This window comes from Manacus candei, unplaced genomic scaffold, assembly GCF_025592945.1.
Source record: "Manacus candei isolate 608988 ecotype Guabito, Panama unplaced genomic scaffold, ASM2559294v1 h1tg000034l, whole genome shotgun sequence".
Classification (NCBI taxonomy): domain Eukaryota; kingdom Metazoa; phylum Chordata; class Aves; order Passeriformes; family Pipridae; genus Manacus; species Manacus candei.
In genome coordinates, this window is record NW_026138082.1 from 13,324,556 (window position 1) to 13,342,271 (window position 17,716).

A 17,716-nucleotide genomic window follows, 5' to 3' on the forward strand; every position below is an offset into this window, starting at 1 on the left:
TCTCTGAAGCTGCACAGTAACCACACTCAGGTGTTGGAAGCTACAGTAGCCCTCACCTGCCTGAGACTCCTCTTCATACAAGGAGCAACCCAGCAGCAGTATTAAACAAAACCCATATATCTGGGGGCTTCTACTGAACAACTGTCTCACTTTTTACATCAAGGATGTTAGATAGTCTATGCTACTGCTAAGAAATGAAGTTTTTAAACACCAAATTAAGCACCAAAATTAGCTTCCAAATTAAGAAAATACAACTTACAGCCTTTTAAACTATGGCCATGCTGGCTTTTATGAACTTACAGTATTTTACTATTACTTTTACAAGTCTAAGCTTGTAAAAGACAGCATGCCCATTAGTACAGCTCTTCTACAGCAATTACCAAACACAGCTTTCAGAAAAAAGCCTAGTGATTTGTCCTTTAGAAAGATGCAGTGGGAAATACAAATCTGAAGTACCTTATGGAATCATCAATTTCTCAATCACATGGTTATAGATCGAAGAAAAGGATTTAGAGAGAGCCATGCAAATAATATTGATGATAAATATGTTTGCACCCCCATAGTGATCCCAAACCTGTAAAGCCCCTCCTTTTTCACACTACAAATTTTATCAAATGAACACAGCAAGAACGTCACATGTGGCATTTGCACAGCCACAGTTATGGCTCGACTCTCTTTCCCATAAGGAAAGCAAAGCTGCACAGCAGCTTCCATCCAGGATGCAGAAGACAATTGAAAATAACAAATCGCCTATTTCTGATGTGACTTTTCAGCTGATTAGAAAACTAGCAAGAAAAGATAAAGCACTAAAAACATAACTAGGACGAGCAAGCTTGCTGTGTTCATGATAAAGTGTGTGTACACTTTTATCATAATTATGCTTAATTATGCTTTTATTATAATTATGCTTAAGGTCAGAGTAACGGCTTCTTCAAAAGAGACAAGCAGAAGTAAAATAGCCAGGTTTTTCAATGTGTTCCAAAACAGAACACCACACCAAAGTCCCACTGAACTCTTAAACTCTCATGCCCTTCACCCAAGTCTTTTGCTGAGTCTTCACTAATTCATGAGCACAGACTTGGGAGGAAAGCAGGGTAAGAAGAAAAAAGATCTAAAAAAAAAGTACCTTTTGTGGTTGCTTCACATACTTCCATTCTGGGCACAAATCAAGCAGCAAAGATTGAAATTCAAACTGTAAAGGTTTCATTTATGCCTAAAGTAAATACCAGGTAGTTTGTTACCATGGTGATGAACACAGTAAAAACACCTTAATCATTCCCGATTCTGCCAGTGTAAAGCAGGGCTTGATGCAACAGTTAAAAGCATAGCATGGCATCAGACATGTATTGAGTTCACACTGTAGAAAATGGTTTATAGTTTATTGAGTGTTGCAGTTGTGCAAAACCTGAAATACATAAACAATAAATGAACAGAGAAGTGTATATTATGCACATACACTGCTCTGGTCCTGCACGGAATTTCAAGAAGAACTGATTGATGAAAGGTTCCCAACGTAATAGCAATAAAACTGAAGTTACTGGGGGAAGGGAAACAATCTATCCCACTCCTTCCAGCTTGATGCCAGCAAGAGATGCCCAAAGGCTGGAGAGGGGTTGCAGGTCAACAGGAGAGCACCTAAGGGGCAGCACCGAAGAATTTCAGCGACTGCTATCAGTAAGTCGCTTATGTGGAGATCCAATTTAAATGCCTCTATGCTAACACACAGAGCATGGGAGATAAATAAGAAGAGTTAGAGATGTGCACACACCTGCAGGGCTATGATCCCATTTTCATCACTGAGACCTAGTGGGATGGCTCCCACAACTGCAGGGTTGGAATGAAAGGATACAGGCTCTTTAGGAAGGACAGGCAGCGGAGATGAGGAAGGAGCATAGCCCTCTATGTCAGTGATCAGGGAGTGCAGGGAACTCCGCTTGGGGATGGATAAGGAGCCAACCAAAAGCTTATGGGTAAGGATTAAAGAGAGGGCAGAGACAGGTGACATTATACTGGGTTGCCTGACCAGAAACACTGAGTGGATGAGTCCCTCTATAGACGGCTGGGGTAACCTCACCTTCACAAGCCCTGGTCATCACAGGGGACTTCAACCACCTCAAGGGTGGTTGGAGGGACAGCACAGCAGGACATAAGTAATCCATGAGATTCCTGGAGTGCACTGATGACAAATTCCAAGTGATAGAGCAGCCAACAAGGAGAGGTGCTATGATGGACCTTGTTCTCAACAAGGAGGGGATGGTGTCCCAAGTGAAGATGCCCCTCAGGGGTCAGTAGTGGGGCTGGTGCTGTTTAACATCTTTGTCAGCAACATGGACAGTGCACCCTCAGCAAGTCTGCCAATGACACCAAGCTGTGTGGTGAGGTTGACACGCTAGAGGGAAGGGATGCCATCCAGAGGGACCTGGACAGGCTGGAGAGGTGGGACTGTGCAAACCTCATGAAGTTCAACAAGGCCAAGTGCAAGGTCCTGCACCTGGGTTGGAGCAATCCCAAGCACAAATACAGGCTGACAGATGAATGGATTGAGAAGGACTTGGGGGTGTTGGTGGACAAGAAGCTCAACATGAGTCAGCAATGTGTGCTCACAGCCCAGAAGCACAACCATACCCTGGGCTGCATCAAAAGCAGTGGGACCAGCAGGTTGAGGGAGGAGATTCTGCACCTCTATTCCATGCTCCTGAGATCATACCTGGAGTACTGCATCCAGCTCTGGAGTCCCCAACATAACAAGCGTGTGAACCTATTGAAGCAAGCCCAGAGGAGGGCCACAAAGATGATCAGGGGGCTGGAGCATCTCTCCTACGGCAACAGGCTGAGAGAGTTGAGGCTGTTCAGTCTGGAGAAGGCTCCAGGGAGACCTTATAACACCTTCCAGTACTAATGGCAGCCTGCAAGAGAGCTGGAAAGGGACTTCTTATAAGAGCATGTGGTGACAGGACAAGCGGGAATGGCTTTAAACTGAGAGTAGGTTTAGATTAGTATTAGAAAGAAATTCTTCACTCTGAGGGTGGTGAGGCACTGGAACAGGTTGCCCACGAGAACTTGGGGATGCCCCATCCTCAGAAGTGTTCAAGGCCAGGTTGGATGGGGCCTTGAGTAGCCTGGTCTAGTGGAAGGTGTCCCTGCCCAGGGCAGGGGGGTTGCAACTAGATGGTCTTTAAGGTCCCTTCCAAACCAAACCATTCTATGAAAACTGTTCGGGAAATGAGTCACCTGCTTGACTAGCATACAGTTGTTAATACCAAGAGAACAAATACTCAGCTTTGGAAAACTAAGGAAGTCATATCACATTTTTTATTTTAAATAACCAAGTTCCATGTTAAAGCTGAATACCCCAATGTTGCCTTTAAAATGACAAATGATTCAAAAGGTGTTTTTTATAAAACTAAAGCTAACAGCAGCTAAATCTTTTATGTCTGACAACCTATATTACTACATATACATATATATATATACTAAATTTGAAGGTACAGTGAGTTTTCAAAGCTGTTCCAGGCTATCAAGTTGATTTTGACTTTTTGGGAGTAGCCCCGCCATCTTCAGCCAACTTCTCTGCTGGCCTCTTTTTTAACCCTTTCATTTTCCGCGTCTGCAGTTTACTAAGATCTTGCTTCTGCATGTGGATTCGACCATAAGTTGTACCAAACACATCATGGGAGATATTCTTCTTCTTCTTAGGCTGTAAGGAAATAACAATGTTACTATTTCTGAGTAGAGTCCCAGGAGCTCTGGCGAGAGTCAAGTGCCCAAAAGCAAGGGCACGTTGTCTAGAGTTTAGAGATGAAGATTTGTGCTGTATGTTCTAAGTGCTTCCAGAGGAGAGTTTGGATGCCAGCTGATCACCACAGAAGTGCTGTGGCCCTAGAAATCTCAGCTGGTCTAGATAAAAGTCAGCTTTAGTCAAACATACAATAAGTAATACTTCAGCTTTTTTTCTTCTTTACAGATAGAGCTGAAAGTAATGCACTTTCGAAGGTACGTACCTTCAGGGCTTTTGGTTGTTTTAAAGATAGCTTATAAAGGTCATCTGAAGCTAAATGTGTCCTCCTCATAACCAGATCTAATGAAGGTCCCATCTCTTCCAGTTCAATTCTAGGTATTTTACAGCCAGATTTCTTCAGAAGCACTCTAGAAGGGGAAAAACAACCAAAATAAATATTGTCCCAAGTGATAAAGAATTATCCATCTTCCTGAAGGGCAGGTTCAATCTTGCAGTTCAAAACAGAAATCAACTGCTACCACTAACTCTATTATCAAGAAAGACATCTGTCAATAACAATTCATAAAATACAAAATCTGTCCCATTATTATTTCAACATACCCAAAAAATACCTGGCTAATGTTGTTTGTTTGTCTGTTTTTTTTTTAATGAGACCAGTATAATCAGTATTACTGTTAAAACTCAGTCCCAGTACCCTGAAAGCCATATTACTCCTCAAATTCAAAACAGCACCCTTGGTATTAACAGACATGAAAAATATTTATTATCATTTACAGCAAAATAACCTGAGCAGTATCTGAGGAAGTGTTTTGTTTTTTTGTTTTTAGAATGAGACTAATTAAAGTGATTTTGTAATAAAAGAAATCAAAATCGCATGGAACACAAGCTATGAATGTTCACAGCCACCTAAGGCAGGTCATGAACCTGAGGGTGAACACCAACACAGCAAGAAAGATTGTCATGTCCTGCCTTTTTCTGTTTTTCCTTGTGTATCTCTGGCTGCAGCCTACCACCTGTCGCTCTCCAGCAAACATCTAAGTGAGGAGAGTCCAAGAAATCAACCTGAGAACAGGCTAAGTCTATGAAGCCTTACACAGTACTCAGAATTCACCAAGTTAATTCACATCACCTTACTAATCCAAGCTAGAAGGAGGAGCTCAACAAGGAAGGAACCAGCAGATTTAGGGCTCAAGTGTTTTCCTTCTGCAGTACAAGTTACTCTGTGTTACGCTGGAGCACTTCTACACACTGCATGTTTTAAATGCAGCTCAAGCCAGTTCAATTACACAACTGTGGGTTAAATTTGGGGAAAAGCTGACAAGTGTACCAAAACCCAAATAAATAAAACACATACTCACTTATAGCTTCGCATGTAAATTTTGCCATCTACAGCTGTGAAATGCAGAACGTACTCTAAACCAGCCAGACGAATACTGGGCACAGTAGGACCTCTGAAGAAATCTGAAAGAGTATTTAAAAAGAGTAAGTGCCAGGTTTCTGGGCTGAAAATAAAACCAACAGATGGCTATAACAAACTGGTTTATCTCAAAAGAGATCCACATCACTGATGGGAACTCCATTCTTATAAGGATATTTTTCCTGCATCTAACTAACTAAGCAAGACTATACAAGGGATGGCCTAGAAAAGCTGGATGTTCAGTGGGAATTTCACAAAATAGCCACTACTTAAAACTGCAGTCTGGCCAAAACACAAGAGAGAAAGTTCAGTGCATGTGTTAGTGCGCACTGGTGAATCCAAACGTGTGTAGAAATCCTGACAGGAACACAGTGACTTCCCAGAGATAATGTGGTAGCAATATACGCTATCTAAAAGTAAGTACATGGAAAAGAGCAAAGGTACTTCCAGAGCAGTGACTTCACATTATTAAACTAATTGGAATAATTGCATTGTCTATTCTTTTAAATATTCAGCTCTAAAGTCAGGAAAAAAAATTATCTTGTGTTTAGGTTAGTTAATAGTTAGCTAATAATCAGATCTTTGTACAGATCAGTACAAAGAAGCCATTAGCTGTTTAAAGACATCATTCAAACCTGATACTTGGTTCTTAATCATAGCCAGATTTGGAAGAACAGAAAGAGGGATCAAAACCATTACACAATAGATTGAAACTGTATCTTGTTTACTCTTACCTACACTCTCTCTCTCTGACTTGGGAAAAACGTTTAGATGTATAATTTCTTTCATACATCCCTCACAACAAGGCACTTTTGTCCTCTGGGTAGAACAATATTAGTCATTAAATCTAATGTTTTCTCTATTTAATAAGCAACACATCTATAAAATTAAGGCACTTGAAATACTTGCTTAGTCTGCAAAGAGAACACTGAAACACACACATTAAATAATAAGCTGCCTGTAGCGAGGTTCTTATATCAAGCTATGAAAATATACTGTGCAATCAGAGAGCTTGCAAGGAGCACAGCAATCTGTCCAACATATGCAGAGGGTGGAGAAAGAATGTGACCTTGACCAAGGGAACAAGGTGTGCTAATAAACACGACAGGGCAATGCTGAAACATAGGAGAACCGCTAACAGATGCAAAACCCATCAGTCTTTCCTGCTCTGTCCCATTTTCAGATCCCTTGGCTAGTTGTCCTTTCCTCCACCACCTTTTTTCAAGAGAATCAGCACTGGAGTGACATCCAAAACAAAGTCTTGCTGGCAAATACCAGCTGGAGTCAGGCCAGGAAATTTCCTTGTCAATTAAATACTCTCTTTCCTCTTCTTTTGAGTTGAGCTTGTAGTTAGAGGAAAAGTTGCAAATAAAACACTTTGTTTGCTTGTGGCATATTTTTTTCCCTTCTACTAGTTCTCTGCAGTTTACATTCACAGTGGTTTAATTGGCAACACCTCCCCTTCATATTTTCCTGTGGCATCATACATCCTTTTACCCACAGGATGATCTCTTCCAATAAACGCAGGTGGTCAGGAATTTCTGTTTCCTGGCAACACTGAAGAGCTGCAGAAACCTTACACTTCAGTATACCCAGAGAGTTGAAGTTTTTTTTAATGTACTCCTAATTTACAACTCTGGCTTTGGTTGGATTACAGACTTGCTTTCTCCCTTCTTTCCATTCCTAGTTCTCTCTCCCCCTTGTCCTCAAACATGTTTCTAGAACTTCTAATTTACTCTTTCCTGCAGAGAGCTTCACAGGACCTTTCCATTTCCAGATTAAATTTCTAAATTATTTTGGAACATAAGTCTATGCAGTTTTTTCTATATCAATTTGTAACACTGTATTCTATGTAGCTATAGTTAGCATTAAGGTAGTTAAACTCTATCCCAGACATTTCCTAGCCATGCCCTTTATTGGCCAGAAGGAGCCCACAAATCTTTTGAAACACTCAAAAAAAGTCTGCGTGAGGAAGGCTGTATGCAGAACAAGGTCACAGTCAATCTAAAATTGCAGAGGTCTCCTGCAAACCAATGTTTTAGAAAGTATATAAGCAAGCCCTATAGTGCCTAGCCATTTGTAGGATAAAATGGGTGTGTGATAACAGAACTGGCAAGCAGGCAGTGTTGTAAGAGTTAAAACATTTTATATAAAAAGTTATTAGAATTTCATGAACTGCATTCCAAAGACTTATACTGTAAATTAACTCCTACACTACCACATCAGAGGGCAATGAAAACCAAAAGAGAAAGAATGGGATGTCTTTGTCTTCCAGGTCTCTAAGGAAAATGCAGCTGTCATTTATTTCTCCTAAATAAATTCTTCCACTTCACAGTTTAACCAGACTATAGGTTTTGGTTACCATGAAGACAATAAATCACCCTTGCCTTTATTTTTACAAAGAAACTGCTGCTAAGATGATATTCCAAATATGCATTAGCCCCTTTGGTATCACAAAAGCCAATGAAAGCTTGGTTGTTCACCAGCATCACTGGCATCACAGTGCTTTGGCAACAAGAAGCTGCTAGCTATCTAATATTCCCTCTGGGATCCCAACAACACTGGTACAGCAACAAAATATTTGCTGCTGTTGTTATAAAGACATTTTTCTATCTTTCTTAGCAATCGAGTGGCAGGTTAAAGGCACCATCTTTTGCAGAAACAGAATGAATCAGTTCTTCCCTATCAGTTAAGGCCAGTTTTGAGGCAGGTCAAATTATTACCCAAATGATTTTAATTGATTAGTAATACCTTCAAGCCTTTATTCTCCTTAACCTTTTCCTTTGTCTATTGCTTTGCATCCAGGTATTTCACAAAAGTCAGCAGAACAATTAAGACCTTGAGTACTTTGGCATATACTCAAGAAGAATGATTGGGTGTAGAGTACATTTGACTGCAGAGTCATTAACAGCAAATAAATAGGAGAGGAGAAAGGACAGATGAACAAAGAAAAAGGACAGGACAAATTACTTAGTTATTGGGTAACTATCTTGCTATGCATGTGTCCCATTGAAGCTGTTTGATCATGGGGTGCCCAGGGAGGTGGTGGAGTCACTGTCCCTGAAGGTGTTAAAGAAAACACTGCATGTGGCACTTAGTGCCACGGTCTAGTTGACAAGGTGCTGTTTGGTCATAGGCTGGACTTGGTGATCTCAGAGGTCTTTTCCAGCCTAGCTGATTCTGTGATTCTGTGAGATTGCCTGAACAAAATACACTTCAGAAATAAATGCACCTGCTTCCTGCAGTATAAATACTCATTTACAACAACATAAACATGCAGTATTAAAACTCACTTATCTTTGTATTCAGTATTCACCCAATTTCACAGACTTATAAGCTCAATCACCAGCCTTTCACCCATCCCCAAGAACCAGTCAGCTGTATGGAGAGGATGAAAATTTCCTCCTCTCCTGCTCCCTTTCAGTCTCATTCCAGATGAGACACCTTGCTTTAAGGAATTATAATACTAAGGAAAAAAAATTCTCATTTTTAAGGTCTGTTTCTAAAGAACAATTATTTACCTGTTTGCCTAGAAACCCATGAATGGAACTGAAAGAACAAGACTGTTACTGGGCCAGTTTCAGTATTTTATCAGAGCTTAAAAAAATAAGTAATCTACTTTTAGGAAACCTATTAAAAAGAAAAAACACACCACCCTACTTATTAGGTCTAGTTCTACCAAGTAAGATGCATTAAGTGTCAAGAGACACAGTACCCTATGACCTCTATGTCTGACTGAGCTACACTGTGCTTTATCTTCCAGAGCCTCCAACCTTGAGATAGTAAGAAACGCCAGTTTGTTTCCTAAGCTCCAGGCCTGCCTTGAAGTTAGGCCACAGCTATTATCTGCAGCTGACTTTTACTGCACATGTTCTTTCCAAGTACTCTAATCAATGGTACATTTGTTAGAATTGGTGGAATTTCCAACAGAAAATGCTTTCATTTACAAAACAGAAGCTCAAATATACTGATCTGACTTTTCTGTAAGCAAAAATATCGTACTTTCTGAACTTAATCCACTGCTTTCAATTTAGATACTTCAAAAATATTATTTGGTTAGAAAAGTGACAATTCAGTACAATTACAAGGTCAAGACATTTTGAAAAATGACAGTTTTCCCATAATCAAAGTAATGAACTTTACGAATCCAAAGTTTCAATTTCAGAGTCTTTTAGGCTAGTCTTTTTTTTCCCCTCTAAGAGGTGAAACTTTAATTGAGTGTGACATGAAAGTTACAAGTGCCTGCTCTTGTTTTCTTTCTGTGCTGAACGTAAGCAAACATTTTTTGACAAACCAGCATTTCCCAACAGATCCCATTACTACAGATTTATGCAACCCTACTGTTTAAATAATCAAAATACTGACCAATAAGAAGGCTCTTCAGTCTTCTGTATTCTTCATTTACATCAAACACGTCGCCAGCAAATATCAACATAGGTTTTGTTCCTTCGGGACATTTGCTGTTCTGTGGAATAAGAATTTTAAAACAACAAAAATTCAGACCGTGTTAAGGAACATATTATTGACTGAGGTGGTTAGCCATTCAACACTGAATGAAACACTGTGGTGACCTATGATCCCTTCAGACAGAAAAGACACCTTTTTTTTTCACTGAACAATGCTGCAAATGTATGGAGGGACTTTGTTTTTAAAAGGGTGAATTGTATTATTCTTTGTTCTGGATCAAAGAAAGAAGGCTTCTTTACTATAAAACGTATAAGATAACTGCTTCCAGTGGAAAAAAAAAGATTGAATTTGACTGCAGTTAATAACAAGAAAACTAAAATTAGAGGCAAACAAGTTTATTCTGCTTCTGACATTAGAGAATACACGAAAAAGGCTAAAAGAACAGTTTAGTCAATCACATAATTTTAATTCTGGAAAACAGGTACATTTATTTAACTGTAACTTCCCTGTCATAAACAGTGTTATGAAGACACACTACAATCTGACTTCAAGGGAAGGATTCACATTTATAAACCATAATTTCTTCACTATTCTTCTGAACTGCTGTACCAATTTATACACTGTAATAAGTACTGTAAAAATTACTTATTTTTCCAGTGCATGAACTGCTTGATACAGAAGTACACACATACAAAATAAGTTTTAGTCTTGTCAAAATGAGCCTACCATAGCCAAAAATGTGAATTTTCTCTGTGTTTAAATAATAAAGATGTTAGCTCCTCGTCTGAATTAAGTATAGTTCCCTGAAAAATGGCATTTATGTGCTACTAAAAGCTAAAGAAAGCTCTGGAATTATCTCAGTCAGCAGAGTGATTCTCTTTGGTTATAATTTGTGAACAAGGATTTCAGTTTTCAAAGATTGCACCAGTTTATATAGGAACCATGGGTAGAATCTGACAATTTTGTAAATGTAGCTCTTTAATTAAAAGGAAAATATTAGAAATAAACCAAGACTAAAACAGAATTTGCAAAGAAAGTTGCAAGCTTGCTTAAAACAACCAAAATAAATTAAAAAGCAGAGCATAAAATTAACGTTTTGGAGTACACAAATTACCAATCCTCACATACTGCACGAAACACTTTTTTAAACAAAAAAAAATGCACCAAAAATCCACCAGTAGGTGTCACTGAAATACTAGATTAGTGATTCCTTACCTTGACATCTTTTAGGGATACAAACTTCTCCACGCCTAGCTCAATCATGTCCAGGACATGATAGTCAAACATGCGACCTGTGAGAGTAAAAAAAGAAAATCTAGCTATTTAAATATTCACTGAAAACTACACCTGTCATCCCAATAAAAACCGAAGTGAGACATATTACCTATTATCAGGTTGTTAGGTCGCTTCTTGTTATGACAGCCAAACAGAAACAGAGAGCAATCTGATTTCTTGGAAAAAAATTCCTGCAATTGAGGAAAAGAACAAAACTCATGAGTTATAAGTTGTAGGGTTTAAAATATTCTGCAAAGGTATAGATCACAAACCTGTGAGTTTAGGAGCTGCTTAATGAGAAGAGCTACTGCACTTACCAGAAGTTTTGAGCATGTCTAGGTCCACTTAAGTTAAAATTGGCAGCTGGATTCAAGGTTCGAATAATTTTTTTTTTATTTTATTTTATTTTCCACTGCATCTTAAAGGTCAACCCAGGCAATTTTTTTCTTGTCATTTTATCTGTAACACCATTTTTCATAATTTCTCATTATTTACTTTTACATAAGATACTTTCATCCACTTCTCTTTGCCTGAAGAGTAAGTATTTGCAAGCTGGGTGCAGTAGTAATGCCTCATTTTAGTTCCCCAGCTAAACTTTACGTAGCCCATTAGCTTTGCCTAACAGCTTCTGAACAATCAGTTAATTTCCTCAACAGCAAGTCTATGAATATCTTTAAATATCTAATCTTCTCACACTCACCACAAGAGTCCTACTACAGAGCAACTTCCTATCAATTATTTAAGATTAAGATGCTACTTAAAGCCAAGCCAGTAGTGACTATCATAGAGAAGATTTTTTTTCCAGGTGGAGTAGATAGAGAACCTATTATGATATTATGTCCAGAGCCAACATTACAGTAGTTCTTTTTGAGGATGTCCAGCTACAAAGTCTTTTTATACACTGTTGCTTCTCAGGGCAGCTCCTCATTTTGTGTATCAATGGTTCTGTGATACACACACATACACTATTTATCCAGTACTCCCCAGAAGCATATACCTGCACCTAGCAGTTGTGAAGCACAAAAGGACACTTCAACTCCTCCCACTCCTGCAACAGCATTGGCTCAGAGAGGACACAGCAGCTCTGTCCCTCTGGGAGGTCGAGAGACACCTGGAGAGGTTGGATTTATTGCATGTACAAATCACACAGCTCAGCACAGAGTTTTGTCACCAGGTCCCTGAAAAATGCTGACTCTGGACAGGCCAAGAACAGACCAGAGGGGACTACCCTTGAAACATGTGCTCATACAGCTCTGTTAATTACTGTGTGTTGATATCTACACACTCTCTAATAGCTGTATATTAAAGAGATGCAAAAAACTCAAATGCCTCATTGTGTCCTGCATATACTGCAACAACACATACATTGCAAACTTGCCCTTTTAAAAAAATGCCTGTAACCAAGTGAAAAAAAACCCACAAACTAACTTTATTTGACTTTCTATACCTTTCTAGGCTCTGATTTTCTGCTTGGCAGCTTTCCAGCTACTTTTGCCCCAGCTTGTAACGCTGCATGGGGTTGTTGTGAGCCAAGTGCAGGACTCTGCCCTTCACCTTGTTGAACCTCATACAATTGGCTCCAGCCCATCAATCCAGCCACTCCAGATTCCTCTGTAGACCCTGCCAAGTCTCAAGCAGGTCAACACTCCCACCCAACTTGGTGTCGTCTTCAAACTGACTGAGGATGCACTCCATCCCCTCGTCCAAATCATCAATACATAGAACAGGACTGGCCCCAATACTGAGCCCTGGGAAACCCCACTGGTGACCAGCCACCAGCTGCATGTGGCACCATTCACCACGATCCTCTGGGCCCAGCCTACCAGCCAGGTTTTTACCCAGTGAACAGTGCACCTGTCCAAGCCACGAGCAGCCAGTTTCCCTAGGAGAATCCTGTGGGACACAGTGTCAATGGCTTTATTATTGTCCAGGCAGACAACATCCACTACCTTTCCCTCCCACTAAGCAGGTCACCCTCTCACAGAAGGAAATCAGGTTGGTCAAGTAGGACCTGCTTTCACAAACCCATGCTGGCTGGGCCTGATCCCCTGGCTGTTCTGCACATACCGTGTGATAGTGCTCAATACACTCTGTTCTGTGACCTTACCCAGCACTTGAGGTCAGGCTGACAGGCCTGTAGTTCCCCAGATCCTCCTTCCGGCCCTGCTTGTAGATGGGCATCACATTGGTTAATCACCAGTCAACTGAGACCTCCCCAGTTAGCCAGGACTGCTGCTAAATGATTGAAAGGGGCTTGGTGAGCTTTTCCACCAGCCCTCTGATTAACCTTGGATGGGATCCCATGTGGCCCCATACATGTGCATGTCTAAGTGGTGTAAAAGGTCACCAACCATTTCCTCCTGGATTATGGGAGCTTCATTCTGCTCCTTGTCCCTGTCTTCCAGCTCAGAGGTCTGGGTACCCAGAGAGCAACTGGTGTTGCTATTAAAAGACCAAGGCAAAGAAGGCATTAAGTACATCAGCCTCTTCCTCATCCTTTGTCTTTATGTTTCCTCCTATATCCAGTAAAGGATGGAGATTCTCCTTAACCCTCGCTTTGTTGTAGATGTATTTGTAAAAACATTTTTAATTGTCTTTTATGGCAGTAACCAGATTAAATTCTAGTTAGGCTTGGGCCTTTCAAACTTTCTCCCTGCATACCCTCACAACATCCTTGTAATACTCCTGAGTTGTCTGCCTCTTCTTCCAAAGGTGATACAGTCTCTTTTTATCCCTGAGTTCCAGCCAAAGCTCTCTGTTCAGCCAGGCTAGTCTTCTTCCCTGATGGTTCATCTTTTGGCACATGAGGTACATGAGCCTGCTCAAAAATGTTGTAAGAGAAAACATTGTTTATACTTACCAATGATGTTTGGTCCTCAAAAGGCCTGGTAATATTTTTCCTGAGAGGAGAGGGAAAAAAAAAGTTAGAAGAAAAAAAAAAAAAGACAACAGGCTCAGATAGCCACTTCTGCTTAGTTCTCCAATAATAATAAAGTTCTGCATTCTACTGAAACTCCAGCAGTAGAGGCTCAGTTAGAGTTCAAACCACAAGTCATATTAATAGACTTCCAGACCACCATCACCACCAGTGACACTCCATGAACAGTTGCATTTGCCTGTTCATTCAACATTAAATTTAGCAGTTATGATTGTCTCTGCACTACAGCCATACAGGTATTGGGTTCCCATTTTGAGCAAGACTTACAGCTGAATCCTGCTCCATACCACCTGCCACAGAACAGGGCTCAGCATCAATGCTGATCATGTGTAGCTTGTTTCCAGTCTATTCAAAATTATGAATCTCAGCCACCTCAGGTGACCCTTGTCATTGTTCAAGCCCCCACGCTGGCCAGCATCTTTATTCACGGTCTGGAATTACCAAAAGCTGTCTGTCAGAGGACTCAAAGACATCAAAGTGGGATCACTTACTTTTTATACAGGACAGCAAAAGGCTTCTTCACAGCATACTGCAAAACACAAAGTTAAACACGTGTCATCTCTAAAACATGCCCAGCACTGTTTTTGCTATAACCCTACAACTTACATGATCACATGAAACAGTAACTGTTTGTGCAGATCAGTCTAGAAGAAGGCACCTCAAAAAGCCTGCTGATAGTAACACCCTTTATGTTGGTGACACTCTTGGTTTCAAATTAATTGAAGGAGTTATTTGTAGAAATTGAGAAGCAGCTGAAATCAAAGTCATGTAAAGGAATCCCTCTGCTTCTAGGGATATGAGGACAAACAGCAGCATAAGATGGTAAGAAAACAACAAAGCAATGTAAGAAAAGAGTGTAGGAACAGTTATGTTTTTCAGCTATGGACTTAGGAGACAGAATTGGTAACTTAAAGTTTTAGGAGAGGCTGAAAGCTCCATATCAATACATACAAGCAATTTACAGGATTCTGGGATATGACTTAGCTGTGTGATACAGTCCCAGTTCTGTACCTAATCCTCTTGTTTTCAAAGGGACTTGGCAGAACTTCACTTTATATACTGGACAATTGTGGAAAAAATAAGAGAGCAAGCTCAAAATTTCTGGCAAAGAAGAAATTGGAAGAAAATAATCTCCATCAATAAGCACGTAATGACACCTTTGAAGTACTGGTCAATCTGAGGTTTGGGGTACAGTGAGAGCATGAAAATACTGACAGTCCAGCATAGAATATGCAAATTGTAAGAAAGAGAAAGGAAGGCTGCACACTATGTCCAACAACTTACAATATCTTTAAGCACTGCAGTCACTGTTAAGTTTGCATTTCCCCCTCTTATGAGCATAGCATTTTTTGTATTTTCGTTAAGCTTGGGTTCTCTCTTCTCAAGAAATCTTTTTGCTCTCTTAGTTTTAGGCTTCCTGTAACAATAAATTAATAGTTAATTAACCTAATATTAGTAACAACACCTGACACCACAGAAAACAATGAAACCAAACTAGAATTGGAACAAGCTGTGTTCAAGTAACTTGTTTCAATGACTCAAACTAATCCCAACCAGCAGAAATACAATCAATGCCAAAAGCTCAGTCTCAGATGAATGTGTTTTACTGCCACTCCTCTTCCTCTCTGTTCCCCCCAGGTACAAAAGGTGATTTTACAGTCTTGTACTTTTCAGTTTCTCCTAATTTAGAGATTAAGATATACCAGGATTCCCAGCCTTCTGACAGGCTGAAAGCTTCCCCTCACACCAGCTCCCTCCCCAAGCCAGAGACTTGCTTCTGGGAAGAGTATGGCACATCTGCTGGCAGGAACCAGAGAGCAGGGCATTAGTCAAGTGAAATACATCAGCCTTCGCAGGGGCACACAGCTTATATAAATCCGTAACTACATGGCTTCAGAAACACATTTCTCCACCAGGTTATCTTCTCCGTGAAACATTATTTTTAATTTCTTTTTGAAAACAAACAAAACCCCCAAATACACAGGTATCACAGGACCACAGAAAAACTAGGGTTGGAAGGGACCTCTGGAGATCATCTAATCCAACCTTCCTGCCAAGGCAGGGTCACCTGGAGAAGGTAAAACAGAAACGCATCCAGGTGGGTTTTGGATGTCTCTAGAGAGAGAGAGACTCCACGATCTCCCTGGGCAGCCTGTTCCAGTGCTCTGCCACTCTCAATCTAAAGAAGTTCTTCTTTTTCATGTTGAGTTGAAACTTCCTGTGTTTTACTTTATGGCCACTGCTCCTCGTCCTGTCGCTGGCACCAATGAAACTTCCAGCAGAGACGAAGACAGTTCTCTCAGGTATACAGAAACACACAAATTCAACACCAGCTGGGCACCGCGACTCCTTTAAGCCACCAACTGGGTAAGGGCTGACTGGCCATCACTAAAAAGACGGTAGCGCTCCGTTTCCCTCCTTCCCGCATGTTTTGCAGAGGGCTTTTCTCTCTGCTGACTTCCCCTCCGCGACCCTCCCCACAGCCCCGCAGCCGCCCGCTCTCGCTTCCCAGAGCCCGGGGAGGCAGCAAAGCTCGGAGGCCGCCCAGGCCGGGAGGAGACCCCCGGCACACTCACACGACGCGGTCCAGCGGATCCATCGCCGCCGCCTCACGTGCGGAAGGACGCGCGGGCACCGCCGTCCGTCACGTCACGTCCGCCGGGAGCGGGCGGGAGGGAGCGCGCCGGGCCGGGCAATGCGCGTGCGCGGGGCAGGGCTGCGGGACCCCGGCGTCCGGCTGAGTCCACGGGGTCACTTGTCCCACGTGGAGAAGGGCTTGGAGCGGGAGTCACACGGGGAGCGGCTGAGGTCACTTGGTCTGTTCAGCCTGGAGGAGACTGAGGGGAGACCTCACTGCAGCTTCCTCACGAGGGGAAGAGGAGGGGCAGGCACTCTGTGGTGACCAGTGACAGGACCCAAGGGAATGGCCTGGAGCTGTGTCGGGGAGGTTTCGGTTGGGTATTAGGGAAAGGTTCTTCACCCAGAGAGTGGTTGGGTACTGGAACAGGCTCCCCAGGGAAATGGTCAGAGCATCAAGTCTGACGGAGTTCAAGGAGCATTTGGATGATACTCTCAGACACATGGTGTGACTCTTGGGAATGGTCCTGTGCGGAGCTGGGAGTTGGACTTGGATGATCCATGTGGGTCCCTTCCAGCTCAGCATATTCTGTGATTCTGTCCCCCATGCCCACCAATTTTTAACTGCATTTCAAATAAACAACTTGCAGGGATTTTTTTTTTCTACAAAATTGGTAAAAAGGCCAGAAACCAATTCTGCTAGAATACTCCTTGTACATAAGGAAAAAAGCTCACGCATACGTAGTGACAGACTTGGCAATTGGTTAAGAAAACATGAGATAGAGTTGCATTGTAACAGAGAACAAACTCTTGGAAGCACCTCTCTGTTCTCAAGGGGCCATGGCAAGCATGCTGAACCTACCACCCACCCAGCCTCCTCTGCAGGAGATTCAGCTGTCAGCAAGTGCAGCCCAGCTCCACAAATGCTCCCCCCAGCAGACAAGAGCACGTGTTTCATCAGTTCATAACATTCCCAAGACTGTTATTCCAGTTATAATTATCCTCTATCAGCACCACACAAATCAAGTCTGAAGGATGCTTTTAAACTTCCATGGTTGCAGTTAAAGCCAGAGAGAGGACTGAGCGGTCTCCCTGAAACCTCAAGCGCAGACACTGCCATGTAAAAGATCCATACCCAGGCTGGAGGCATACAGAACATGGTCCCTCTTCTTCCCCTTCCTCTCCCTGCCTCCCTTTCCCCTTTGATTCAAGTTGCTTCTACATAGAAAAAGCAGAAGTGGGATTGATGGTTTGCAACTGCTGTGTTTTTGATGACTTGTCTTTACCGATCCTGTGCTGTGAACGACGCTGGGAGTGAACTTCTCTGATCATTACTAATTAAACTATTCCATAATTATTCTGG

The 17,716-nt window shown here is 41.6% G+C and overlaps 1 protein-coding gene across 1 annotated transcript; it reads right to left on the reverse strand.

Annotated features, from left to right (window-relative positions):
* Nucleotides 1-3,294: 3,294 nt before the first annotated feature.
* RPF2 (ribosome production factor 2 homolog) lies at nt 3,295-16,462 on the reverse strand. Its single transcript, XM_051792279.1, has 10 exons — nt 16,353-16,462; nt 15,061-15,193; nt 14,268-14,305; nt 13,699-13,738; nt 10,948-11,029; nt 10,779-10,855; nt 9,522-9,621; nt 5,098-5,200; nt 4,002-4,146; nt 3,295-3,697 (listed from the first exon to the last, which is right to left on the reverse strand). Exons 1-10 carry the CDS (start codon nt 16,373-16,375, stop codon nt 3,518-3,520), a joined length of 921 nt encoding a protein of 306 aa, XP_051648239.1. The 5' UTR covers nt 16,376-16,462; the 3' UTR covers nt 3,295-3,517.
* Nucleotides 16,463-17,716: the final 1,254 nt, after the last annotated feature.

Excerpts from the sequence above, each read along its gene's own strand:
- RPF2 (XM_051792279.1), bottom strand. The coding sequence starts at position 16,375 with ATGGATCCGCTGGACCGCGTCGT. Across the intron at positions 13,739-14,267 it reads TTTGCTGTCCTGTATAAAAA|GAAAAATATTACCAGGCCTT; the intron begins GTAAGTGATCCC and ends CTCTCCTCTCAG. Across the intron at positions 10,856-10,947 it reads ACCTAACAACCTGATAATAG|GTCGCATGTTTGACTATCAT; the intron begins GTAATATGTCTC and ends TTACTCTCACAG.